Source organism: Dermacentor andersoni, chromosome 2 (assembly GCF_023375885.2).
Source record: "Dermacentor andersoni chromosome 2, qqDerAnde1_hic_scaffold, whole genome shotgun sequence".
NCBI lineage: Eukaryota > Metazoa > Arthropoda > Arachnida > Ixodida > Ixodidae > Dermacentor > Dermacentor andersoni.
The window spans coordinates 133,101,379-133,128,787 of record NC_092815.1 but is presented as its reverse complement, the minus strand read 5'-3'; the positions used below and the strand labels follow the sequence as shown (position 1 = coordinate 133,128,787).

Sequence of the window (27,409 nt, the reverse complement as noted above, 5' to 3'; positions counted from 1 at the left end):
CGACGGTCCGCTTTAGTCGTGTGCCACTGCCTCGCCGTCGGTCCTAGCCGGCCACCACGAGATCCGTGTTTTATCGTTTTCGTAGAAAGCTGCCCTGTTTCCGCGACATGCCTCACACGCCGAGCGTGTTTCCTTCTGCGGTGCTGGAGGACAGTTGTCTGCCGTCGCCCGCGGCTGATAGCCACTACGCCGTCCTGCAGGCTTCGTATCAGCAAAGCGTGTCTCATCACCAGCACGGTCACGTCCCCCACGTCATCGTCCAGCACCCGGTGCCCCAGCTGGCGTCCAACGGCGACGCGTGCCACCCTCGCCTTCACCAACAGCAGCAGCACCGGCTGCCGTCCCCGAACGGTGTCGAAGAGCGATCGTGCATCGGAGAGCATCTGCAGGGCATCGCCGCCAAGCGCCAGCGCAAGCCGTCGCAGCATCAGCAACAGCAGCAACACCACCAGCAGCAGCACAGTTTAAAGAGGAACGACTCGGACGGCGAGTCCTCCTCGTCGTCGTCGGACGGTTCGCGGTCGCGCAAGCGTCCCTGCCACAGCTTCGAGGAGCTGCAGACGCAGCGCATGCTGGCCAACGTGCGCGAGCGGCAGCGCACGCAGTCGCTCAACGAGGCGTTCGCGTCGCTGCGCAAGATCATCCCGACCATGCCGTCGGACAAGCTGAGCAAGATCCAGACCCTCAAGCTGGCCTCCATGTACATCTCCTTCCTGTTCGAGGTGCTCAACAGCGACGAGACCGAGAGCAAATTGAGCAGCCAGTGCAGCTTCATCGCCAACGAACACCTCAGCTACGCCTTCTCCGTCTGGAGGATGGAAGGAGAGTGGTCCACGCTCTGACCGCCGTGCACCGCTGCTGCTGCTGCGGCGACGTAACTTATTTGCCAGGTGAGTGTCGTCTCTGCTTCTCGCGTGTTTCACATCACTTTGCTTTTTTTTTTCTTTTCTGTTCGCCACTATACACCGAATTTCATAGGCGAAATGTGTGCATCTCGGGCGACGCTATACGCCCACGTTTAAATAGTTTGAAGGGAATATATTGGTCAAACTAAGCGCAGAGGGAGGCTGATGGCGCGATATGATTATTCGTTGCTGCTGTCGACGCAAAATAAAGATGGCCGATCGCGGAAATAAGTTTAATCGAGAGTGTGGGTGGGCCGATCGTGACAAGGGTGCACGATATGCGTCCTCGCATAGGGTATCTAACGGCGGGCCGATACCAGACGTGTGCTATGTAATCGAAAATGTACGGGCTGACAGATCCTGTTAACTTTTGATAGATGAGTATCTTTTCGGCCAGTTGGCGTTGAATAGCAAATGATTTTCTTTAGGGCAGAAAAGAGAAAAAGGAGACAAGTTCTGGAAGACAACATAAGCGTTTACTTGAGTTTGTTTATTCGCACTAAACATATACTCGCATATGAGTGAGAGAGAGAGAGAGAAAAAAAAAGCACTTGGAATTAATCTTTTAGTTTTACTGATAACGCTATCGCATTATAATCACTCAGGCCAGCACGTGGGTATATATGACCTTTTATATCCGATCTAGATACTTTACTTATGGGCAATTCAAATTCTTTGGTGTTTGGTGTTTATACTTAAATGCATGTAACAAAGCGAATCGCAAGCTCATGCTCGCTAGTCACCCTATATTCTCGCATCTTGTACGAAGTTGTTGACACACCTACAGAGATAGGTAGGTAAAGGCAGTAAACTTCATTCAGTTCCGGAAGAATCTTCACTTCGCTGTTATAGGGCCAAGACTGCGGACCGCTCCCACGTTGGGACGGGCAGGCCAAACCTCACCGACGCATCGCGGTAAAAAAAAAATAGAGAGAGAAAAAAAGAAAAACAGTAAGTACGCGTTTTACAGCTGTAATTTTCGGATGTAGGTCAAACTGCAGTGCCATTTCTCCAGTTTTCGAAGACTTGGTCTCCTGGGCAGCTGCCCATAAGTCGAGCACGCGGTTACTCAGAAAAAAAAAAAAAAAAACTTTTTTTTTCCACGTGGCTGCGATGAGGATGCTCTATACTTTCCTTTAAAAGCCGCACACTATACATCTTACATAATGCATTATCCAACTATCGGTAGCTCTCGTGTGCGAGGCATACGCGCTAGTGTACCACAATGGTCAATTACCGCAAGCACTGCTAGATGCAGTCATCTTCATTGCAGGTACTGAAATTCGGACAGTTACTGAAAGCTAACAAGACGTCATCATCCTACGCGGTTGAATGAGCGGAGGATAGGATAACATTCTACGATGGCACATACCCATTGCGGGGGATTGGTAAAGATTTTGTTGGTATTAGGAAGATGCTGTTAATACTAAAATTGGTAAGATTGTCAGGAGGAGATGAATAAAAATAGCGTGTCAAGAATTTAAGAGAACCTCCCTGAAACAACTATGAATTCCTCCACGGCTGAGCAAACATCCCTTCGCTAGTTTCCAAGAGAGGAGGCTCCTAGAGAAAGGATATTTAGAATTCACAAACTTAAACTAAGTTGCCTGAACGTTAATTCTAAAAGGTTTTTCCTTAAAGAATAAAAATGGCGGCTGGATAAAAAAAAAGAAGGTCTATATATGGTCGCACTTTCTGCATAGAATGGGCACAGAGGGGAAGGGGCCAGTCCATCCCTGCGACGATAAAGGTTTCATACTGGTGTTCGACAGCGTAAGCGGGTTAAAATTACTTCAGTTTTTCTAGTGTGAAAGGAATTTTTGTGCCGAGGGAATATGTAGTAGCTTTTCATTCTCTTGTTCTTCTTCTTCTTTTTTTTTTTGTCTGTGTAGGCAGATATTGTATGTGTATTTTTGAACGCGATCTGTGGCAACGCGAAACACACTAAGTGACAAGTTGAGACTGCAGCACCAGATGCCCTCCAATTGGCACACGTTGAGATGCGTCATTGGATCTCTTCGTCTCGACATTCCTGTCCTTCCTGCTCCTTTCTATTCTTTGCCTTACTCAGGTGCTTCCTTCGTGCGAGACTCTCCCCACTATTGAGGTTTACTATTGGTTCATAAAGTGCGGCGATACCGATTTACATATATACCGGGTGTTTCAGAGAACACTTTCAGTTTTTTTAACGGTTGTCTGTGGCAGGGGATAACACAATTCTAGGTCATGAGCTGGTGTACTAGATGAGGCGGACATTACTTGCACAAAAATTGAAATGCATAATCAGCTAATTAACAAACAGTCACTAATTAATTGTAAGTAATTATCTTATGGCCCATATTGCAATTTACAAATTCTACCCGTGGAGTTCGAAAGGCGGATCCACTTCGAACGAATTCTCAGGATGACGACAGTTTTGAGATATTAATTCCCGAGCTTTGCGGAGAAATGCATTGGCTTTCCAGTTACTTAATTTAACAAAATGTCGTTTTATGCATTCAAGCACAATTAACTGGAATGGCAATGCATTTCTCCGCAAAGTTCGGGAAATAATATCGCGAAACTGGTGTCATCCGGTAAATTTGTTTCAAGTGGACTCTCCTTGAGAACCCCATGACTATAATTTGTAAATTGCAATATGGGCCATAAAGTAATTAGTTAAGAACTTAATTATATAATTTTGGTTAATTGATTGATTATGCTTTTTTTTTTTCAAGTAGTGTTCGCCGCTTGGAGTAGACCACCTCATGAACTAGAATTGAGCTATCTGCCACAGGCAAATATTAAGGATTTTTGAATGTGTTCGCTGAAACACCCGGTATATACGTCTGTGAAGTGGTTTATACAGTGGGTCATTCCTTCCATGACGTGTCGTCTCAACCACGTATCCACAAGAACGGAGGGGACGAGCAGTGTGGGGCATTGTGTATTGACGGGCAGGTATATTATGGACATAAGATCCGAGAATCGCCTCTCCTAATATTTTTTTTTCCAGAGAAAAAGGGAAGAAATATAGGCAGGGGTGCTTACCAGAGGTACCCTATACGATGGGGTTGGCTACCCCACACTAGGGGAGAGGAACATGGAACAGAAATACGAGTGATAAAGGACGAAAAGATGCAATGAATGAGCGAAAAAGGGAAGAAATATAGGCAGCGGTGCTTACCAGAGGTACCGTATACGATGGGGTTGGCTACCCTACACTAGGGGAGAGGAACATGGAACAGAAATACGAGTGATAAAGGACGAAAAGATGCAATGAATGAGCGCATGTGCATTCCCTGAAACGACACGTTCCCAACGCTCGTCGGTCTAAGGCTATGAAAGCACTCTTATGAGTTTTAAAAACGTCTTCAAGTTTCTCGTTCGTGGTGTGACCGTTAGAGTTTTCGTGCGTGTAGTGCGTGACCCAGCGTTCTCTAAGAAACTGGAACACCTCCTCTCCGTATTGGTGACATTCTTCGGGGTACTGTTTCTTGAATCACGGAGTTAAGGCGCATCAACCCCCCCCCCCCCCCCACAAAAAAAAAAAAAAGAAAGACGAGAGAGAGAGAGAATCGGTGTACGTATTTTTTAAAAGAGCATGTTCTGCCTTATTGACAGTGCACGTTGAAATACTAAGCGCTTAAACGGGAAGGCATCAGCTGAACTCGGTAAAGCTGGCAGCCGCTTTTCGTCCTTATGTGTCACGGCCATTTTCATGCATTAATTGACCGCTTTTTTTTTTTCTTTTTAGAAAGCCGGTGATCCAACTCAGTAATTTCAACAATGCCAGCCAGCTTCATATTAACACAGTTAATTAAAGACTCGGTGAGCGAGTTGGCTGCAGTCGTATATACAGCGCCTGCGCCGCCGCCTTCCACACAATATATGTGCCCTACCGTTGCGCTATAGTTAGCATCAAACATCCTACAACCAACGCGTCCCAGCAACCAGTTTTAACGAATTTCGTCTTCGCGCCGCCATCGAGAAGAACAGGAAGCGAGGAACCAGATTTTCCGTAAAGTAAAAAAAAAAAAAAACTAGGATGAATTGTCGAAGCTTTTTCGTTCTTAAGTGCTCTTAGCCATTGGCCGGACGCCATCGCTATCATAATATGTCCAGCATCAGGACTGCCTACCATTTGCTCTGAAGAATTCTCGCGTAAGGTCTATTTGTGACTATACGAGCCCAAGTGCAGTCAACAGGCAGTCAAGCCAAAGAAAGCGCGACGGACGTAACAATAATGAAAAAATATATATTATTTGTACTGTCGAGATAAGTGAAATGTTGCATTTGAGACAGGCCCGTTATTACTTTGTTGCGGCTAAATTTTAAGGCTGCTGATAAAAATTGACGCATTTTTCTTTTCGTTTGACCTTCTCGTAATTCTTCTGCGTTTAGTTTATAACAAAGCAATGTCCAAGCAATCACTGCAGCACAGACGCGACCCTAAAGCCCTCCCCCCCCCCGTTCCCCATCCCTCATTTGTAATTTCTTCAACTGCATTGTGTGCTGCGTGTTTTTTTATTGGCTGTTGCAAAATTGTTTTCCTCAGCGTCGTGAACTAGATAATACCTTTCATTAACCTGCTAAGAAGTTAACTCCAGCAGCAGAACGTTCTGACGCAATCTGAGGCCATCGGCCGCGTCGTGGTGAATGCGCGGGTAATAGAAGATGAGCAACGTTGCACGTGACCGTATCGAGTACTGGCTTGACTAGGAGAACGTTACGTAGTGCCGAGGGTTCAATGCCTCGGGAAAAGCCCGGGGTGTCGCTTTGAGCAAGACATCCATATAGTATCCATTGCAAAAGATGTCCCCTTTCGTTCAGTACCATTAAATAATATATATTTTTTAATTTGGTTCAGCAAAGCTTCGCAGGATGCAATCGCCATCGTTATAATGTATGCGGCAGTTGAGCTAAGTGGCAATTATGATGTGTGTCATCAGCAGCAGCACGTTGGGTGTGCGCTCCAGGATGAAAGTCCTCCCAGTGGATCGCTGCGTTGCTGCTTCAGCTGACACCATCCTATATTTGGAAAATTTTCTACTCTCATAATGGAACCCAATTCCTTGTCATCTTAAACTGCCTTTACCTTCTCTAGGTAACAAATGTGTTAATTTTTAATAGGTCATCAGTTATCTGCTCTTACGCACTCTGTTACTTACGTGTCTTTCCTTTTAGCCTTAATAAGGATATCCACTTGACACGTTCGTTCTCTGATCCATACTGCCATCGTCCTGCCTCTTAAAGTTCTATTTTTCGTTGCATTACTTGTTGGACGCTACGGTTTTGACAACATGTATGTTTCAGTCCCTATAGTAGCGGGTACTGATAGAATACGATGCTTGTGTGCGTTTCTTTTCAAGTATAACGATGAGCTGCCGCTCGTGAATGTATATGTGCTCCAATCATCCTTTACTTATCTGGGGCCGAATGTACAAAGTTTTTCTTTGGCAAGTGTCCTTGGCCATTGGCCAGCCGCCTTCGCTAAAGACATGTCCACCGTGAATACGGGCTCTGAACATTTCCTTGTGATAATCCGAGTCCTCTGTGACTACTTGGCGTAAATATTTCAGCACAGCTTCAAGAGGCGTATACGAATCGCAAATTCTTGTTCTTTTTTTAGTTTCGATATATGGATCATGACCTTATAGTTTATGTCAGGTTAATCCTCCAACTTACCCTTAGATGTTGCCGGATCATAACCTCAATCAATTGTTTTCAGCCACCTCCAGCGTTAATGAAGACGACAATGTCGTCTGAGAACGGCATGTTGCCGAGATAGCTCTCTCTGATCCTTCCTGTTAATCCTTCTCAATATAGAATACTGCATGTCTCTTGAAAGCATACATTGAATAACACTGAAGAGATTGCGAGAGAGACACTGTGAACGCCATATAGAGGGGCTGGTGTTCAATTACCCGAGTGTCAACTGATGTGGTTCATCGTTGAACATTACCTTTTTAAAGGCAGATTCGCGCTGATTTGGCTGAGTTCAAGAGTTGCCCTGATTCTATTGGAAACCACTTCACTGAATATGTGTCACACCAATATCAATCTAATGGGCGTAAAATTGCTCAGTTATTTAACGACTCCTTTATTGTGAATTATTATCATGTCGCCCTTGTTCCAAGTCGCTGGTACACTTCTAAAGCTACGAAGCATTGCGTATAAGTGGTGGGAAGCTTCTTAAATACCTTGTCCCCACTATATATTACCAGATCTACTTTTCTCCTGTCTTTTGCTATACATTTCCTTGGGCATATTTCTGAAATGTCGCATAACTTCATGTCTAGTTGGACCCTGAACATTCATTTCTTCTCTGCAACTGCGTGGAATCGTGGCTTCGTGGCTCTTCTGGGTACTGTAGAGTCTCGCAGAAAATTCCTTGGCAGCCTTTATTATATGGCGCAAATTGCTGAAGTCACTGTTTTGTCCATCTTTGACTGCATACGCCTTGTTTTTATCAATGCGGAATCTAATTTTTTTGCTGATTTCATGCTTCTTCTGTTCATTACTGCTTCCTCAATCTCTCCGGTAATTAAATTTTTAATGGCCCGTATTTCCCGTTTGGTGACCAGTTTTGACATGCCAGTCAATTCAACCTGATTGACCTGAATTATATGCTCGGTGCATTCTTTAATTTTTTTTACCAGGTCCTTTGTTGTTTGCGAGAGCTCGCCTGTCTCCTGACTTGATGCCCAACCTCCGGCTGCAACGCTGAAAAGTGCAGTTAAAGTTATTGCTGGAAAGAAGATAAATTCTTTACGGTCCCTTTGGCACTCATTCAGCAACCAAAAATGCACTACGTAAAACAACAGAGCGCATCATGTAGCCCGGCGTTGAAGAATTTGACTGAGTAGATACGACAGTGTCTTAATTACAACTGCCGTCATTCTCACAAACACACTTCGACTTGAGCATCGTGAAGAAATCTCGGTGCGCAAATGTAAAGAAAGAGATTACTGAAGACACCTGCAATCGAAGAGGGAAATGCAACTGCAGATGCTCGTAGATACCAGAAATTGAGGATCACGCCCCGGTCCATTTTCAAATGGGAAATTAAAGCTGATTATAGCGATCGTGCCTAAAGAACAACACGAAGTACTCGCTATACACCGAATTAAAAATTCATATGTTGCAATTGTTCGGTTTGTAATTTAGCTTATATACTTTAAGTTCTGTATATACCATGGGGCAGTGCACTGTGCGTCAACTGAAAATAACGGCAGTTATCGCATGCTTGTCTTTGCAGCCGCCCTTCTTTCGTAGATTCCTTCCCACGCTGTTTACTCACCGCGCAAAGAAGCGAACCAAAGCGAAACTCGTGTCGACACGAGTTCAGACACGTTCTTCCTGCTCAACAGGCATTACGGCCTCGTTGAGAACTTAGCAGACCCGATACCCAATTCTGCACGGCCTCCGCAACGCCACAGAACGACCCTCTAAACTCGGCACCAAAGCCGTCAACGAGGCCGTTTAGTTGCTCTCCCACCGGCCGCGGGCGGAAGATACATGCGCACGCGATAAGAAGGACTCGCCGCGCGCGCAACCAAGAGCAAGCACCGCGGTGGATCGGCAGAGGCACGGGAAACGCGGGGTCTGGGGCGCTTCTCTGCGAGCGGGGCAGCGAACAACAATCGACAAGGTTCATACACTGTCCGCCGCACACCCCTCCTCACCCGCGCCCACGCTCGCAGTCCAGAAAGGCTCCATCTTGCAGAGGTCCCCGTTTCCGTGAATGTCCGAGCTAGAAAGTGCAGAGCCTACGGGGAAGTGGGGGCTTCGCTCGCAGTATCTTCTTCGGTTCCGAACGCCACGCTTGCGGGGGGTGGGGACGGGTAGCTCGAGGACCAAGTGCGCGCGGTGTCGACCCCTGCGGTTCACATGTCAGCGGCGCCGTAACGGCATCCGAGAGCGTGCCATGCTGCGGACGCAGTCCCCGCGGGGCCCGGCGCGGAGAGACCGTTGGGCACAGCTCGTAAACTACGCGGTTTCCTGACCATGTGACGCGCGGCGGTGCGCGCACGGACACATTTATGTGGTCCGCTTACCGAAAGCCTCGTCGCACGGCTGCTCGGCGCGAGGATGCGCAGTTCTCGGACAGCGCTGCTCGTTCCGTTGCAGGAGCGAAGAAGAACGAATGAAAAAAAGAAGGGCGCAGGAAGAGACGGCCAGCGCACTGAAAATGAGTTTGTGAGGGTTAATTTCTTTATGTGTTCTGTTCGCAATGTATGTTCAGTATTACAAAGTCCTTTCCTGTTGACTCCCCTTGCAAGCACGCATGAGAGAGAGGGAGAGAGAGAGAGAGATGAGCCGAAGCAAAATATTTGTCTCAGTGCAGTCAAACCTCGACTTAACGATGCCTGATTTTACTAAATCTTAAATTTAACGAAGTACTTTTCATTCCCTGATAATGACAAAAGTCGGGGCTGTGAAGTAAGTTCAGTGATCGTTTCCAATTTAACGATTTTTTATGGGAAAAGCATGGTAAAATATGCGTATGTGAGGTTTAATTTCTGGTTACGGGCGCCACTGACATGTTATTAGGGATGTTTGCAGCTGCCATGAAGCAACCCGAAACATGCAGTGTGACCTCGAGCGGCCAGTCGCGCGGCAATATGGCGTGTATTCGCGGGCGTCTTTCACGCTCGAAAATATACTTTTGTGTAGCACGTATTGAGCAACATAAAGCTGTATCGGGAGTTTTTCATGTCGCCCTACAATTTCCTCATCTACACTTTTCATCTGATTATAATATTTGAAAAGTTGATTAAATTATTCAGGCTAATTATGTAATTAAGCGGAAGGCAAAAATATAATCTCAGTATCTCCAAGCGACGGCAAACAACATTACCTTGTTTCGGTCCAGCTACGTGACATTTGCATATTTTTAAAGGTATGGCTCAAGTTACGTGAAACACCCTATATATTTGGCTTGACAAAAAAAGAAACAACAACGTGCAAAAAAAGAAACAACAACAACAACAAGAAAAGTAGAAAAGAAGAGAAACACCGCGAGCCGTTAGTACACGACACTCACAAGGTTCGCATCGTGTAGTCTGCCTATGCACAATGACCATTATCACCGACCATCACCGGAGGCTTGGGACGTCAGGAAAGACTCGGGAGTACTTGACTGGGTGACGGGGTGGTCTGGTTAGTCGTTTAGCGGTGCAAAAAGGACTGCATCGCATATTATAGAAACTTGTGATTCAGCATATATATCATGTTCTGAAAACATTTCCCGCGCCAAAACGCGGCTCGAATCTGGGAGCAATATCTCGAAATTCGTGATTCGCACTGCCGCAAAGGCGTTGAAGCTGGCCCAGAGTTCAGAAAATGGAACTGCGTCCTTCATTTTATCCGCTACCACTCAGTATGCCTATTAGAGTACGAAGAGAATGCAAGTCTAAATTGATTTACGTTTGCTCGCTAGGGTTCTTATAGGTCACGTTCATAACATGGCTGCCGAACGCATACCGGCTACCGAAGGCCTCACAAAGTTGGCGCTATAAATATTTGCTGTAAGCTGAGCAGCATTATGAAGCTGCTCCGAGAGGAACCGGCGTGATTCGAGTCGAGAAGCGAGAAAACGACAGGCACTTCTCCGCCGCTTCCACGCCTCTATGTTTCGCGCCTTGGCATCGTGCCACTAAGAAGAGTGGAGTGGTCGGCACAACGGCGCCAACGGCGGGGCAGTTTTGTGCAATCACATGTAGTACAAACTCGCGTTTCCCCTGCGTTCGTTATCGCCCTAACAAAGCCATATGTGCCTCGCTCCTCTATAGGAACAAAACGAGAAAAAAAAAATGCAGCGCCGGGTCCTGTCACGGGCACATCTCTCGCTTAAATCACTGCAAAGTGTGTGTGCTTCGATGCTGCGGCAGAAGAGCGGGCGACAAAAAGAAGAACACGAAAAAATAATATGAAATAGAATAAAGCAGGATGGGAGGACTGACGAGCGAATTCTGCGGATGTCCGCGCGCTCTGTTTTCCTGGAAAGGTTCCAAGGGGCCATCGCGTTCGTGTGGACTATTTGACAGGAGCCTCCCCCCTTTCCCCTTGTCCCATTAGTGTTCCGCGCACGGAGACAAAACGCCAGCGCGTCGCCGTTGTCTCGGCCAGGACCCCGCGGGCGCGTCAAAACAAACAACTTCGCGGGACCACGGAGAAAATGCCGAGAGCAACGATGGAGGTACTGCAAAAAGAAAATTTGCGTCGATTGACAACGGAAGGGGCTGTTCTTATCGCTAGCACTAACCGATCTAGTTTCAAACGACGTTGTATTTTCTTCTTCTTCTTCTTATCGTCATCATCATTATTATTGCAGAGGATGTTTTCCTTGGCGAGTTACTGTCACTTTTCCGAAGCGGGTACATCTGTTTTTAACTTCTGTTTCCAGCCTCTTTCGTGGGCCAAGCCCCAAGATAGTGCAGTCTAAAATCATGCTGGTGATGATGACCGATGGTGATGATGACGACGATGGTGATGTTGGCGTTGCTGCTGCTGCTGCTGATGATGATAACTGATGACAAAAAGTTGGAAGGCTAGTCAACCTCTAGTTGACGTCGATTAAACGTCACTCCAGCACGGCTCTCACAATAAATTGTACGGTCCACACACCCCATTCAAACCCCCATCTCGCACGGAAAGACATTGTCTTTCATCGACTTTAACTAGAGGTTGAATCCCTTTCAACTTTTTATTATTATTACTGCTAGAGCACTTAAACGAAAGAAAGAAAGAAAGAATATCATTTCCTGGGTTCGAACCATGAACCCCACGGCTGTGAAATGAGTGCACTTGCCCACTTCGCAAGCGCATTGCTTTGCTAAAGAGAACAAAAGAGAGACAGTAGAGAGAAAGTCATGTTGTAACCTTACTCTCTTAGTTCGCAAAATCGTTTAAATGGGTCACGTCCCATTAAAGGTAGCTAGCATTTATTTATTTATTTATTTATTTATTTATTTATTTATTTACATATACTGCAGCCCAACATAGGGCTATAGCAGGAGTGGGAACATTATACATTACTATACATTACACTTTAATAAACACTGATATACACAAAAAGATGAATGATCAAAAAAAAGTGCGTTACGTGCTAGCGAAGTGCCTACCAGTGGTAGCTATAAAATCTTTTAGTGATAGTGAAGGAATGTTACCGGGCAGATTGTGCGTGGAAAAAAACTGTACTTGAGTGTGTTAGTAGGGGCATAAATAGGTGTTACGTTCAAGGCGTGGGAGCTACAGGTGATGATAGTGGTGATGATACAGGTGATGATAGTAATGGCCAAGTGCAACTTGCGTTAGTAAATGTGAGATAGTTACAGTCAGAAAGACCAGAGGTGGAGTTATTAATTGCATATAAAAGTTTTAAGGCTTCAATGTGATAACGTGAAAGTAATGGCTAAGTGTTCAAAGTCTGTTGAGCCTGTGTTGGCGAGAAACTGCGGGTGTAATTTTGGCAAATGAAATGGATAGATTTTCGTTGAACGTTATTTAGCGACCTTATTTCACATCGTCTGTAGGGGAACGAAACGACAGACGCATATGTTAGAACAGGGAGAATTAACGTTTTATATAATAGCAGTTTAATATTTTGGGGGGGTCTTAGCTACAGTGCGGCTCAAATGACCTATTTCTTTAGGGCTTTTTCCCGTTTACATATTCAATATGTTTAGACCATGAAAGATGTTCTGTTAGAATGGCGCCTAAGTATTTATATTGAGACACTCTTTTAAGTTGGATGCCATCCAGAGAATAATTGAACGAGAGGGGGCTCTGTCTATTGGAAGATGATATCGCGACTGTTTTACTAGAGTTGATGTTCATTTCCCGCGTTTTGCAGCAAGCGCAGGCAGACTTATGGGATTGGTCAAGACGGTAGTGGTCATCAGTGGCGTTAATAGATTCGTATAATACGCAGTCATCTGCATAACGTATGATTTTAGTTGAGGTGCTACGAATTAAATTATTGATGTATATTAGAAACAATAAGGGGCCTAATACGGAGCCCGAGGAACGCCTGACGTAACGTCGACAGGAGTTGATTCCACTGAGTTAAAAAGAATAAATTGTGAGCGATAACGAAGAAAACTGGCTATCCAAGAAACAGGACGGGGATTATTGAATATGGCGTTTAATTTTACCAGTAGTTTAGAATGAATCACAAAGTGAAAAGCTTTAGAGAAGTCAATAAAGATGGCATCCACTTGATTACCCATGTCTAGGTTAAAAGCGATATCATGACCAAATTCGACTAATTGTGTTACAGTGCTATAACCAAAACGGAAACCATGCTGGGCAGATGTTAGAACATCATTAGAGTTAAGGAATTCGATTATATGTTTGTGAATAATGTTCTCTAACATCTTGCATTACTGGTGTTGAATGGGCAGAATATGACTGGGCAGAATATAAGGTATCTTATTTCGTAAATTAAATTTCACACCACCACTATAAGAGAGGTGGCGTAACTGGTCACGTATTCGCTAGAAGTACACAAAATGTGAGGTTAGGAAAATATTCATCACATTTTAGCGCATAGCGTCCTTATACTTGCTCTCAGGGGCAATTCACATCCTTCCCTTTTTCTTGTTCTTATTGACATATCTATCTATCCGTCTCCCCGTCACCGCGACCTGTTATGCTTAAACACCTTGGTCCATATTCACGAAAGTGTTTCGCATGTACACTAAACAGTAGGTTCGAAAGAGCAGGCGTCGGTGATTCAGGAAAGCGAACATGTAAGGGAAGGCCACCAGCTGATAACGAATCTTTCACGGCGAACAAATAAAACAAATGATGAAAGCTTCGTAAATTCAGTTTATGGTTCGCGATACTTCAGACACAGTCGCATATTGGGAACGTTCGTGCGGCGAAGTTTTCGCTCCTCCCATAGCACACTGAGCATTCAGCTTGCTAAGCACGGTGTCGTCGGGTTCGTTTTGTGCCAGCGGCAGCCGCATTTCGATGAGGACCAGATAAAAAAAAATATTTAAAAAATAAGAAAAGTAAAACCACTCGTGTACTTGAATGTAAAGAACCCCATGCGGTCCCAGACTCCGGTCTCATACTATAAGATCGGGGTTGTGGCACGTAAGGTCCTACAGATATTTTTTTTTCCTTAAGCTTTCTCTTTCTGTAGCCAGACAACGTGCACATAGTTTGCGTGATACGTTCGCAGCAGGCCTGACGTAGCTGCACACGTAGGCTTCGCGCATGCGCCGCAGTTCTGCGGTGAAAGAGGGGAAGTCTGCGCCGGATACCAAGAAAAACAAACCGCCCATGGCGACGCGTGTTTTGACAGCGACGCATGGGCAGCGTGCGCAGGGATTACGCTGTGTCTGGCGCGCCCCGGGAATATAGGTAGGAGGCCTAAATCCCGACCCAGGACAGGGTAAATATAAGAGGCCCCGCGTGGGGTCATGACGTCGGCCTGCTGTGGGCGCTCGATCACGGCCGAGTTTAAACAGAGCGCCGTTCACGGTGCTAGCGAGGTCTTTATCTACAAGGCGACGGGTTGCACGCAATTTGCGCATATATATGTCAAGAACAGCTTGATGTCGGGCCAGTTGGCACGTGATGGTATATTGAACACAGGATGCAGGCGGGACTTGTAATGCAATTGTACATATATTGTATCCAAGTTAGCTTGAATTTGCATTTCTACGCCTGTACTATAGCGAACGATTCATTGTATCCTCTAATTATGTTTCTCTTCACGTTCTCCTCATATTTATTTCCTTGTATTCTCTCTCTTCACGATGCCGATTTTGATGCTGCGACTAGCCCTAGTCAATGCATTCTTTATTACAACACATTCTGCATGTTTGCTATACATTTAAATTCTCTTTCCCTCTCCCCTTCCGTCCCATAAGTCGTGCCTTCCGTCCCATTGTCGGGACTTAGGGCAGAGGGATGAAATGACGTGTGTCCAACGCATCGCGGCGCAAGACGGGCATCTCCTGTTCTCAAGTCTTGACGTGCGTTCTTGCCAAAATTGCGCAGAGATTATGGCCTTTGTTAAAGAAGTTGTGCATGCGCCGTGCAACCATAGATCGGTTCATATTTGGGGGCAGCACGAGAGACGAGAACGAAAGAAGCGAGTCGAAAAACACGGCGCTGAACTAGCAACTGAAACTTTATTACGCAAAAGAATAAATATATAGAAATATACACTGATCACACCGCGTGATTCACAATCAAAAGCAATGGAAGAAGTAAGAGGAAAATGAAAAGAAGATATATATATATATATGTATATATATATATATATATATATATATATATATATATATATATATAAATATAAGTAAGTAAACATGCGAAAGGGAAAAAAAGTGGCTCTTGGTTCTATCTCACGGTTGAAGACTTTTTCGAACCTAAAATAGGGGGAGGCCATGCACTCCTCGAAAAGACTACGTTTCCGCGGAATCTTGAGCACGAACCGGGAGCGTGTTTCTTTGTTAGCTGGTGGCCCGGTGGCAACCTGAAATAAATTGGACTCAAACGACAGCGCGCATCTTAGATTGGTTCGCAAGAAGAAGCACCGGGGCAGTGCCTCCGGGGCCGCTAAATGAAGATACCAAGCATATCCTTCGCGTTAACTGCCAGCCTGTGACATAAAGTCGCCTTTTACATCACAGCAGCTCGAAAGCGTCAACCCAAACTATAGTATACGCTACCAACGCCTGAAACGCCCTTACATCGCGCCAGCTATCTGATAATATATTGTCACGTGGTAGTGACGGTGAAGAAAGAAGCAATACGGTGGAATACAAAACTAGCTTTTATTGGGCGAACCTGTGCCCACAAAAACAGGCTACACTTATAGCACAACGATAGCGGCGAACACGGTCGGCGATCGTCGGAAAAACTGATTAGCTGGTCAAGTGCGTCGGCTTTTATAGATCAGTCGTCGAATGTTCCAGATTAACTGATGGGACCCGCGTGTCTTCCACAAAGTTCTACACCATTCGTGTCACGCGATAAAATCTGATAACACAAGGTTCGGCGACAACAGACACGCGGATAGAAGCGTCGATAACTTTCCAGAAACGTCGGATACATGCAGTCGCGTCCCTCGCTGTGCGATTACAGTTGTTAAGCGGCGAAACGTGGTTGCCCGATAAAGATAAGTACACGTGTCATTACCCCCCTCTTAAAAAGCATCGACCCGATGCTGCTAACAAACGAAAGTAACAAAGAAAAGCACTCGTAGCAAAGAAAACAACAAACTAAGGAAGTTCATCAGCGTCCGTAAAATGGTTTAAGGCGCACCACGTGGACCACTTCAGATGGTGCGCGGCGCCGCTGTGAGTGCGAAATGCCGTCTGGCACGACCTCATAGTCTAGTGCGCCAATACGTCGGATGACCTTGTAGGGTCCGAAATAGCGTCGCAACAGCTTCTCACTGAGTCCTCGCCGGCGTATCGGGGTCCATACCCAAACACGGTCGCCGGGCTGGTACTCGACGAAGCGTCGTCGGAGGTTGTAGTGTCGGCTGTCGGTACGCTGCTGGGTCTTGATCCGTAGGCGGGCGAGCTGTCGGGCTTCTTCGGCGCGCTGGAGATAGGTAGCGACGTCAAGATTCTCCTCGTCAGTGACGTGCGGCAGCATGGCGTCGAGCGTCGTCGTCGGGTTCCTGCCGTAAACCAACTTGAATGGCGTGATCTTTGTTGTTTCTTGCACCGCCGTGTTGTAGGCGAAGGTGACATACGGCAGGACCGCGTCCCACGTCTTGTGCTCGACGTCGACGTACATTGCTAGCATGTCGGCGAGGGTCTTGTTCAGGCGCTCCGTGAGACCATTCGTCGCGGATGGTAGGCAGTTGTCCTCCTGTGGCTCGTCTGGCTGTACTGCAGAATGGCTTCGGTGAGCTCTGCTGTAAAAGCCGTTCCTCTGTCAGTGATGAGGACTTCTGGGGCACCATGTCGCAGCAGGATGTTCTCGACGAAAAATTTCGCCACTTCGGCTGCGCTGCCTTTTGGTAGAGCTTTGGTTTCAGCAAAGCGGGTGAGATAGTCCGTCGCCACGATGATCCACTTATTCCTGGATGTTGACATCGGAAACGGCCCCAACAAATCCATCCCAATCTGCTGGAATGGTCGACGAGGAGGTTCGATCGGCTGTAGTAATCCTGCTGGCCTTGTCGGTGGTGTCTTGCGTCGTTGACAGTCTCTGCATGTCTTGACGTAACGGGCGACGTCGGCGGTCAGACGCGGCCAGTAATACTTTTCCTGTATCCTCGACAGCGTCCGGGAGAATCCGAGGTGCCCAGCGGTTCGATCGTCGTGTAGGGCGTGCAGTATTTCTGGACGGAGCGCTGACGGCACCACAAGAAGGTAGCTGGCGTGGACCGGTGAGAAGTTCTTCTTCACGAGCAGGTTGTTTCGTAGCGTGAACGAAGACAACACGCGCTTAAATGCCCTAGGGACAACGTCGGTGTTCCCTTTCAAATACTCGACGAGGCGTTTTAGCTCCGGGTCTGCTCGTTGCTGTTTAGTGAAGTCTTCCGCGCTTATTATCCCAAGGAAGGCGTCGTCGTCCATGTCGTCTTGCGGCGGGGGATCGATTGGGGCGCGTGATAAGCAGTCGGCGTCGGAGTGTTTTCTTCCGGACTTGTATATTACCGTTACGTCATATTCTTGTAGTCTGAGGCTCCACCGCGCCAGCCGTCCTGAAGGGTCCTTTAAGTCAGCTAGCCAACACAACGCGTGGTGGTCGCTGACGACTTTGAATGGCCTGCCATAGAGGTAAGGGCGGAATTTAGCTGTAGCCCAAATGATGGCGAGGCATTCCTTTTCAGTCGTAGAATAATTGCTTTCCGCTTTTGACAGCGACCGGCTAGCATACGATATCACCCGTTCAAGTCCTTCTTTCCTCTGGACTAGGACGGCACCGAGGCCTAGGCTACTGGCGTCAGTGTGGATTTCAGTATCGGCGTCCTCGTCGAAGTGTGCAAGTACCGGCGGCGACTGCATGCGTCGTTTGAGTTCTTGAAATGCGTCGGCCTGCGGCGTTTCCCAATTGAACTCGACATCAGATTTCGTTAGATGTGTTAGCGGCTCCGCGATGCGCGAAAAGTCCTTGACAAAGCGCCTATAGTAGGCACACATGCCAAGGAATCTGCGCACTGCCTTCTTGTCGATTGGCTGCGGGAACTTTGCGATGGCAGCTGTCTTCTGCGGGTCGGGGCGCACTCCAGATTTGCTGATGACATGGCCGAGGAATAGAAGCTCATCGTAAGCGAAGCGACACTTTTCCGGCTTCAGGGTGAGCCCTGATGACTTGATGGCCTCTAATACTGTCGCAAGCCGCTTAAGGTGATCGTCGAAATTTCCGGCGAAGACGACGACGTCATCCAAGTAAACAAGACAGGTCTGCCACTTAAATCCTGCTAAAACCGTGTCCATCACGCGCTGGAACGTTGCAGGCGCCGAGCACAGTCCAAATGGCATAACCTTGAATTCATAGAGGCCGTCTGGCGTGATGAAGGCGGTCTTTTCGCGATCCCTTTCGTCGACTTCTATTTGCCAGTAGCCAGACTTGAGGTCCATCGATGAGAAGTATTTAGCATTGCAGAGCCGATCTAATGCGTCGTCTATCCGTGGGGGGGGGTATACGTCTTTCTTCGTGATTTTGTTCAGTCGACGATAATCGACGCAGAAACGTAGGGTTCCGTCCTTTTTCTTCACTAAAACAACTGGAGACGCCCACGGGCTTTTCGACGGCTGGATGATGTCGTCGCGCAGCATTTCGTCGACTTGTTGTCTTATAGCTTCGCGTTCTCGCGTCGAAACTCGGTAAGGGCTCTGGCGTAGTGGTCGAGCGCTCTCTTCGGTGATTATTCGATGCTTTGCGACTGGTGTTTGTCGAATCCTTGATGACGTCGAAAAGCAGTCTTTGTATCGTCGAAGCAGACTTCTGAGCTGTTGCTGCTTAATCACGGGGAGACTTGGATTTATGTTGAAGTCTGGCTCGGGAACTGCGGTCGTCGGGGTAGATGCAACAGAATCCGAGAGCACAAAGGCATCGCTGGTTTCCTGTATTTCCTCGATGAATGCGATCGTCGTGCCCTTGTTGATGTGCTTGAACTCCTGGCTGAAGTTTGTCAGCAACACTCTCGTGTTTCCTCCATGTAGTCGAGCGATCCCTCTTGCGACGCAAATTTCACGGTCGAGTAGTAGACGTTGGTCGCCTTCGATGACGCCTTCTACGTCAGCGGGTGCTTCGGTGCCGACCGAAATAACGATGCTGGAGCGAGGCGGGATGCTCACTTGATCTTCGAGCACACTCAAGGCGTGGTGACTACAAGGGCTCTCCGATGGTATCGCTTGATCTTCCGACAACGTTATTGACTGCGACTTCAGGTCGATGATTGCGCCGTGTTGGTTCAGGAAGTCCATGCCGAGAATGACGTCTCGTGAACACCGTTGCAGGATAACGAAGGTGGCAGGGTAAGTCCGGTCATGAATGGTAATTCTTGCCGTGCAGATTCCAGTCGGCGTAATGAGGTGCCCTCCAGCGGTCCGAATTTGGGGGCCCTCCCATACAGTCTTAACCTTCTTCAACTGGGCGGCGATGTGTCCACTAATTACGGAGTAATCGGCCCCTGTGTCGACTAAGGCAGTGACTGCGTGGCCGTCGAGAAGCACGTCAAGGTCGGTGGTTCTTTGTCTGGCGTTGCAGTTAGGTCGTGGCGTCGGATCACGGCTGCGTCGTGTTGAACTGAAGCTGGAACGTCGCTTCGTCAAGTCGTCTTTCGTCGGTGTAGTCTTGGCTTCCTGACTTCGTCGGGACGGCGGCGTGTCGTCATTAGGTCGTCGAGATTTTTTCTTCGTCGTCTTCGTCGGCGGCGGAGGATCTTCGTCAGTTCGACGAACAGCAACCGCACCTCCATCGGTTGCTGCTTTTAGTTTTCCGGATATGGGCTCGCAGAGCGGCCCCGGGCTGGGCCGGTGTATGGTCGGTGCTGCGGCGACAGGTAGCGGCCTGGTGACGGCGAACGGGACGGTCGTCGAGGGCTCCACTGAGTAGCGGCGAGGTAGTCGGCGATGTCACGAGGGCGTTCACCTTCCCTCGGGCGCTGTGCGTTCACGGCGAAGCCTCGCAATCCCAGGTCGTGGTATGGGCATCGGCGGTACACGTGGCCGGCTTCGCCGCAGTGGTAGCAGAGCGGGCGGTGGTCGGGGGCGCGCCAAATGTCCGTCTTCCTCGCGTAGGTGCGCTGGGCGACGGGTGGGCGTGCTGGCGGTGGCGGCGGTGGACGACGGAATTGTGGCGTTACAGGGCCCTGGCGTTGTCGCGGAGGGGGAGCTTGACGGCGTGCGACGGCGGCGTAAGTCATCGCTTCTGGCTGGGGCTGCGGTAATTGTGGTTGCACCTCAGGAACTCCTAGCGATCGGTGCACCTCTTCTTTCACGATGTCGGCGATCGAGGCCACTTGAGGCTGCGACGATGGCAAGACCTTGCGCAGTTCTTCGCGCACGATGGCCCTGATGGTCTCGCATAAATCGTCCGTGGCCAGTGATTGAATTCCGGAGTAGCTTGTTGGCTTGGTGCGTCGGTCAAATTGCCGGTTCCGCAATTCCAGTGTCTTCTCGATGCTCGTCGCCTCACGAAGAAACTCGTCGACGGTCTTCGGTGGGCTTCTTACCATACCGGCGAAAAGTTCCTCCTTTACACCACGCATCAGTAGACGTACTTTCTTCTCCTCGGACATTTCTGGGTCGGCGTGGCGGAACAGACGGCTCATTTCCTCAGTGAAAATCGCGATCGTCTCATTCGGCAGCTGCGCTCTTGTCTCCAGTAGAGCTTGGGCTCGCTCTTTTCGCACGACGCTTTGAAATGTTTGCAGGAAGCCGCTTCGGAAGAGGTCCCACGTCGTCAAGGTGGCTTCTTGATTCTCAAACCACGTCTTGGCGGCGTCCTCCAATGCGAAATAGACATGTCGTAGCTTGTCGTCGCTTGCCCAGTTGTTAAACGTAGCGACCCTCTCATACGTTTCCAGCCAGGTTTCCGGGTCCTCAAATGTGGAACCGCGGAACGTTGGTGGTTCCCTGGGCTGCTGCAGCACGATGGGGGACGCTGGGGCTGCCATTGCGGTTGCCTTGGCCACAATCTTCTTGGTCTTCTCAGGTAGAAGTCCGTGCTCCGGGGGCAGCTGTTGAAGACGGCGGCTTGCTCGGTGGTCCGGGACTACGTTGGTATTCTGTTTGTGGTCTGGGCTGGGATCACGGCTTGTCGGGGGCGTCCTGTACATGGACGAAAAGCACCTCCACCAGATGTCACGTGGTAGTGACGGTGAAGAAAGAAGCAATACGGTGGAATACAAAACTAGCTTTTATTGGGCGAACCTGTGCCCACAAAAACAGGCTACACTTATAGCACAACGATAGCGGCGAACACGGTCGGCGATCGTCGGAAAAACTGATTAGCGGGTCAAGTGCGTCGGCTTTTATAGATCAGTCGTCGAATGTTCCAGATTAACTGATGGGACCCGCGTGTCTTCCACAAAGTTCTACACCATTCGTGTCACGCGATAAAATCTGATAACACAAGGTTCGGCGACAACAGACACGCGGATAGAAGCGTCGATAACTTTCCAGAAACGTCGGATACATGCAGTCGCGTCCCTCGCTGTGCGATTACAGTTGTTAAGCGGCGAAACGTGGTTGCCCGATAAAGATAAGTACACGTGTCAATATTCACTTGAAACTCGCGTAATATTGGCACACTCGAACTGCCCAGTCAGACTTAAACATATAGCGACTTGCCACTCGTGTAATACTAAAGCAACGCTGTTGACTCCACAAGCGGCACTCAGCGCTGCTTAATTGTCACGTAGAAAAATTTAACCAAAGGGAAGATGTGATTCATTTGTAGTGTACTCGTTCAACTTCCGCCGCTTCGGCTATAGCGCTTGTAGCCGATGTGTTGCGTGCGCAAAGAGAGCAGACGAGATGCCTCGTAGACTTCTGCGCTTCAGGCAGACGAAACTGTATCCGGATGACGAATCGTGACAGAGACCGTCTGTCACGATCGAATCAGCGCAACCGCGCCCATTTCTCTCGAAAAAAGAAAAAGAAAAACCAAATAAAACTTACGAGGTGTGGTTTACCCTGTAGTCATACAAGGAGGTGCTGAAAAAGGGGAGTGGAGAGGGAGCCGATGAGGAGGAGGCACTGCCGGCTGCCGTCGCCACTCTTGTGGTGCAGCATGAGTGCAGTCATTCCGCGTACAGTTGTGGTTACGTCGAGGAAAGGAAAGAAAGAAAGAAAGAAAGAAAGAAAGAAAGAAAGAAAGAACAAAACGGAGGCTCACGATAATCAGTGAACAAAAATGAGAACGCCTTCTGATGAAGAGAAGCGTTAAGTCGGCGACTGTCCTGTGCCACTGTGCGACGGAGCTTCGCTCTGTCGAACTTAGCAGGCTGGGAAACGAAAGATAAAAAAAAAAAGAACAGCGGAGAGAGAGAGAAAGATAGAACAGCGGTTTAAGAAGGACGAAAGGCAAGGACTGCAGAGAAGCCGGTACTGAAAAAATGAAAAGATGATAAAAAAACATAGGAAGAGACCGCTTCTGCTCCGAAGAAATACGAAGACAGCACCGAGAGCGCGCGCGGAAGCCTTCGCTCTGAACAGCTCCCCGTCGGTTGCGGGCCGTGGTTCTAATGGGAGGGAGGCTTCCAGGGTACGCCGCCGTATCGGATGTCGTCACCCGTCCCCTCGTCGCCGTCGTCGTCGTCCGTTCCGCCGTCGCCGATGACTGCAGCGATCTCGGCGCCCGACAGCCTCTCCTAATGACAGCGCACTGTTGGAGCAGAGCCCAAGCACGGAAGCCGGGCATTTGCTGCTGTCCGGAGACCGGTCCCCTTTCGTGTGTGGCCCGGGCCCACTGCAGAGGAGATGTCGACTCCCACTAAACTCCTTCCAGTCTGTGATTGACGCCCGTTTCACCTATAGTCGAATCTTCTGCACCGTTTTTCGAAACTTGTGCACTTTTCGCTCATACCGTTTTGAACGCGCACATCGCGGCACTCGCAGTTTCCGCACTGGGGACGAGGCACCCAGGCAGCTTACTTACTTATTGTCGGCGTACACGCTTATATATAATGCACGTGGTTTCAATAATTTCACATCCACTCGTACTCACCATGACTCACTCAGAATCACACACACTTAAGCACGTTAATGGAATGGGGCTAATTTAGATTCAGACTTAGTTAAAGAATTTTATCCGATGTCTATCTGCCCTTATATAGTGAGTCTAGGTATCAATGGCGACGATTACAAGGGCTTATTCACCGACATATACAAAAACGTCAGTTACGCTGTAGTTTTGCATTAAGCGTACACGCTCAGTGATGATAATGATGATGATGATGATAATAATAATAATAGAGAGGAAAAAAAGGAGAAAAGTGGTTCTTGGCTTTATCTCATCAATAACGACTTTGTCAAGCCTAAAGTATGGGAGGAGGCGGAAGGTCTGGGTACGCCGGCGCCGTTATGAAGCTGTTGAGCGCCTTCGGGAATTAGCGCCATCGGTCATTCAAAGACACATTGCGGGCAGTGGTATTCATGCACTCTTCGGTAACTACTACGTTTCCAGGGGTACTTTGGGGATGAAACGGGAACGGGTTTCTTTGCGAATTGGACAGTGTCACACAAGGTGGGCCGCGCTAATCTTGAATAAGTTGGGCTGAAACGACAGCCCTTCTGAAACGACAGCGATTCAATTGTTAGAGTGTACGAGCTGTTACTGTTAGTCTTCTCGTTATTTACTCTATGGAATGCAAACATATTTTGGATGCAAGTAAACTCGGATCATGTAGTCCGGTGACGAGCGTTGAATGACAACTTTATCTCCTCTTTCCTTCGAACCGTACATCGGTTAGGAAATATAAGGCTACTCGCCAAATGTATATGCAGTCGGGATGGACGATGCATTGCCGTATCAACCTGCAGGACGAAAGTTCGAATTCCAAGGCCATCGCGACGAGTTCCCTGTTCTCTTCTTTCAAAGTTGGTCGCGGAACGATCAGCGTCGCAGCTACCTGTAACATCGCGCCGCCGTAAATCATCTCATATCCGTATCGCTCTCCAAATGGACGGGAGCGTGCAGTTCTGGGCTGCGAGCGCGAAAGCGGCGACGCCACGTTGTCGCCGTGGCCGTCCACGCTGTCGGCGCCAACGCACCGCGGCGCGTCATCAGGAGGGCGCGTCGCGAAAAACGAAAATAGAAAAAATAAAAAGAATAGAAAAGACAGCGTGCAAGTGTAGGTCGCGGTGACTTCGGCGGATGAGCTTCCAAAGAAGCAGCTCATCCTCCGCTTCCTCAGCAGCGGTGTCCTCCGGCAGGCCGCAAGTGGGGCCCATTCATCTTAGTCTCCGCCTCGAGACAGGACTGCGCTCCCGTGGCTTGGCTGGGCAAAAGCCCTCCCGCACCCTTGATACGCAGGCACCGTTCTCATCAATCCCGTTCGCTCGGAAAGATGGAGTGCGTTGATAGCGCGGGCGCCGTTATGTACGGCTTTGCACCCACTCCCTTCTGAGTGCGTGCGTGTTCGTGCGGTTTGTTGCGCCGAGCAGCGTGTGTACAGAGTGTCCGTGTATAGATGTGCGCCCAAGGGGGGCAGAGCCTCAGACGTGCGAAGGACGAGGACGCTTTATTGTCGCCGTTGGGAAACGTATCGCTTTCGCGCTCTGTTGACTCGAGGAGTGGCGACAATACAGACTGCCGCGCTCTCGCGCTTTTATCGATTAACTTTTTTGTTCTAATCGTTTTCGTGTATCGCAGAGGGGTGCACACATCTGCCGCCGCGCGCGGCTTCCACTTAGGCCTCAGAATGTGAAGAGTCAGTAGCTGCGTTCGAATGACTTAATGAGCTCGCAACACGTGACGCAACGCTGAAATGCTTGCTTCTTTTTTCCTGCGCGCACATTGCTACCTTTGTTTCGATACTGCGGTCTTTGGATGGCAGGATTCAAGCAGGGGACCCCTAGCACAACAGCTAATTTTTTACTTAGCCAGCTTAGGTTTGCTTCATCTCATACTGCCACTACAGCTACTAGTGGCAGTATGTGCCGTTAACAGTGCAGATCGATGAAGAATTTGTCACGCCAAATGTATTCAATACTCTCCATTGTTCTGCAGCGTATACGGCATATACCCTAGCAGCTTCCATGTATGATGGTGCTACTGGACACGTTTGAGCTGATAGCATTCTATGTTCCTGAACTTCCCATTTTGCCTCAGTTAATAAACGAGAATGTCTACTGAAAGTGTGGTTATGATATCTAAAAAAAAAAAAACATCACAGCTTCGCCACAAGAGTGAAGCAATGAATGAGATAGCCGCATGTGAGAGTATTACACGAAGTGTATAAGACTAGTAGCTGTAGGGGCAGTATGAGATGAAGTAAACTTAGGATGACTAAGTAAAAAAGGAGCTATTGTGCTAGGGGTCCCCTGCTTGAATCCTTGAATCCGGATAATTTCATTTATGTTTATTAATGAAAGTCATATCGTGTTTCTTAGCGACTTTACCACCACTCTTCCGTCTCGGGTTTGCTTCAAACCTATTTCCTGGACAGAACCCAGGAAATCGTGCGCAGCCCCGCCAATAACGTTGCACCATTTTCAGGTTTGAGATCTGTTATTGAGAAGATCTAAGATAAAAGGCAAGCGCTGTCGATGTTTTGTTTCATGACAGTTGTGTGCGGGATGCCATTCTCAAAATTATGAGGAATAATTTTGTCAGGAGCGTAAGGCCTGGTATAAGCAACTTTAGTGATCGAATGGTGTGGCAATATAGCCCACATTGAACGCATGTCATATAGCATACATATGCCTAAATATACACAGAACCTCACGGCGACGGCGACGGCAAAAATTCACTTGGAGTGTCCACATAATTGCTCTATCGCAGTAAACAAAAAGTTCCCTCTCTATATATGTTTGAGGCGCAAGGTATAGTTCTGAAATATACGTTTTTTTTTTTTTTAACAGTTCGATGCGTGCTCTCTCTGCTGCGGATGAGACCACACGGAATTCCTATAGGCCCGTCCAACCACACTAACGTCACGCGTATGGCGTATACCGTACAGCGTATACGTCACTTTTCGGCGTAGATATAGACACGAGTTTTAAACTCGGCATGGTTATAGACCTCACGTGCTTCTTGTTTCTGTGTTCGCAGGAGCTTCCTCCCACGGCCGGACCACTTCCTTCCCGCCGTGGCCCGAAGAGAAAGCGGAGACTGGTTGGTGCGTCTTTGAGTCGTGCGAATCTGGGAGAGACAAAACGACGGAGCGAGCGGCTCGGTGTCATCGGGGAGCACACCGCAGACTTCTCCGTGTGCCGCAGACAGTCAAACACGTCAGAGTGTTTTGCTCGTTGCACACACGGGCAGAAAAGCTCGAGGAACACCTGTGCGGCGAAACAACGAGGTCAACGGAGAAAGAACTGAATTTCTCTCGACGCAGTTGCACATGGCGAGAAACTGTGCGACGCACTACAGCGTTCACACGTACACGGAGCTTCGGTTTACACTTCCAAGGTCGAAGGTTGCAAGCTCGACTGACGGGCAAATTTTAGCCCTTTCTCTGTGCCTTTGCTCCACAAACATTTGTACCCATCTCCGACTGTGCCTTCCATCCCAAACCTGACCGGATTGGCAATTTTTAAAATTACTTTTTGGGGGTCATGAGAACTATTTGTTATTGACCAAGTGCATTTTCACGAAAAGAAGTCCGCCAGTATGATCGACCGGAGCTTGTTCAACCCACAGCCCTAAAGCGTATATGAACTGTCGTAGCTCTCGTAATGCTCTGTGAACGCGGACTCCAGACTGTATGCTTTCTAGCGGTTTACACTTAGTCGCGGCAGCTCGAAGAGTGTATCTCGCTGTCGGCACGATTGTCTTTAATTTCTCGGGCTATATCGGCGTAACAACTCCGCATCTTTGCACGCGAGAACACAGTAGATCCAGTCGTCCTGTTGCAAGGTTGATTCCCACAACCGATCGAACCGCCGGAGGATCATGCATGCACGAGCACCGGACTTGCTCCTGGCGGTACGATTCTGCGATGTCCTTTCTGTCTGCGGACTAAACGGCGATTCGGTCCGTCGTGCGAGTGCAGTGTTTTCAAGGCAGCTGGATAAATACGTGCAAATCTGCTTCACGAAAGAAATGCGTGCTTTTATTCTTCTGCATTTCGTGTGAACATCTGTAAGGGAACAGAAATCGGGAGTGTCGACTTTCATTGAGGGACTGATTGAGTTCAATGCCTAAAAAACAACTCTGTGGCTATGAGAAGCGCCGTATCGGGCGGCTCTGGGTTAGTTTTGACTACCTCGAGGAGATCCTCACAGCGCGCACCTAAATATAAGCCCTTGAGCCATTTGGACCTTCTCTCCGTTCTAAATGCGGCCGCCGCGATCGGGATTCGGACCCGCGACCTCGTGGTCAGTAACATCTGTATGCCACAGACAGTGAGCGACCGC

The 27,409-nt window shown here is 48.4% G+C and overlaps 1 protein-coding gene across 1 annotated transcript; it reads left to right on the top strand.

Moving 5' to 3' along the window:
• LOC126540707 (uncharacterized) lies at nt 1–27,118 on the top strand. Its single transcript, XM_050187550.3, has 2 exons — nt 1–890; nt 26,103–27,118. Exon 1 carries the CDS (start codon nt 108–110, stop codon nt 840–842), a length of 735 nt encoding a protein of 244 aa, XP_050043507.2. The 5' UTR covers nt 1–107; the 3' UTR covers nt 843–890; nt 26,103–27,118.
• The last annotated feature ends 291 nt before the right edge of the window (nt 27,119–27,409 follow it).

Coding starts and splice junctions, on each gene's coding strand:
- LOC126540707 (XM_050187550.3), top strand. CDS start 108: ATGCCTCACACGCCGAGCGTGTTTCCTTCTGCGGTGCTGGAGGACAGT.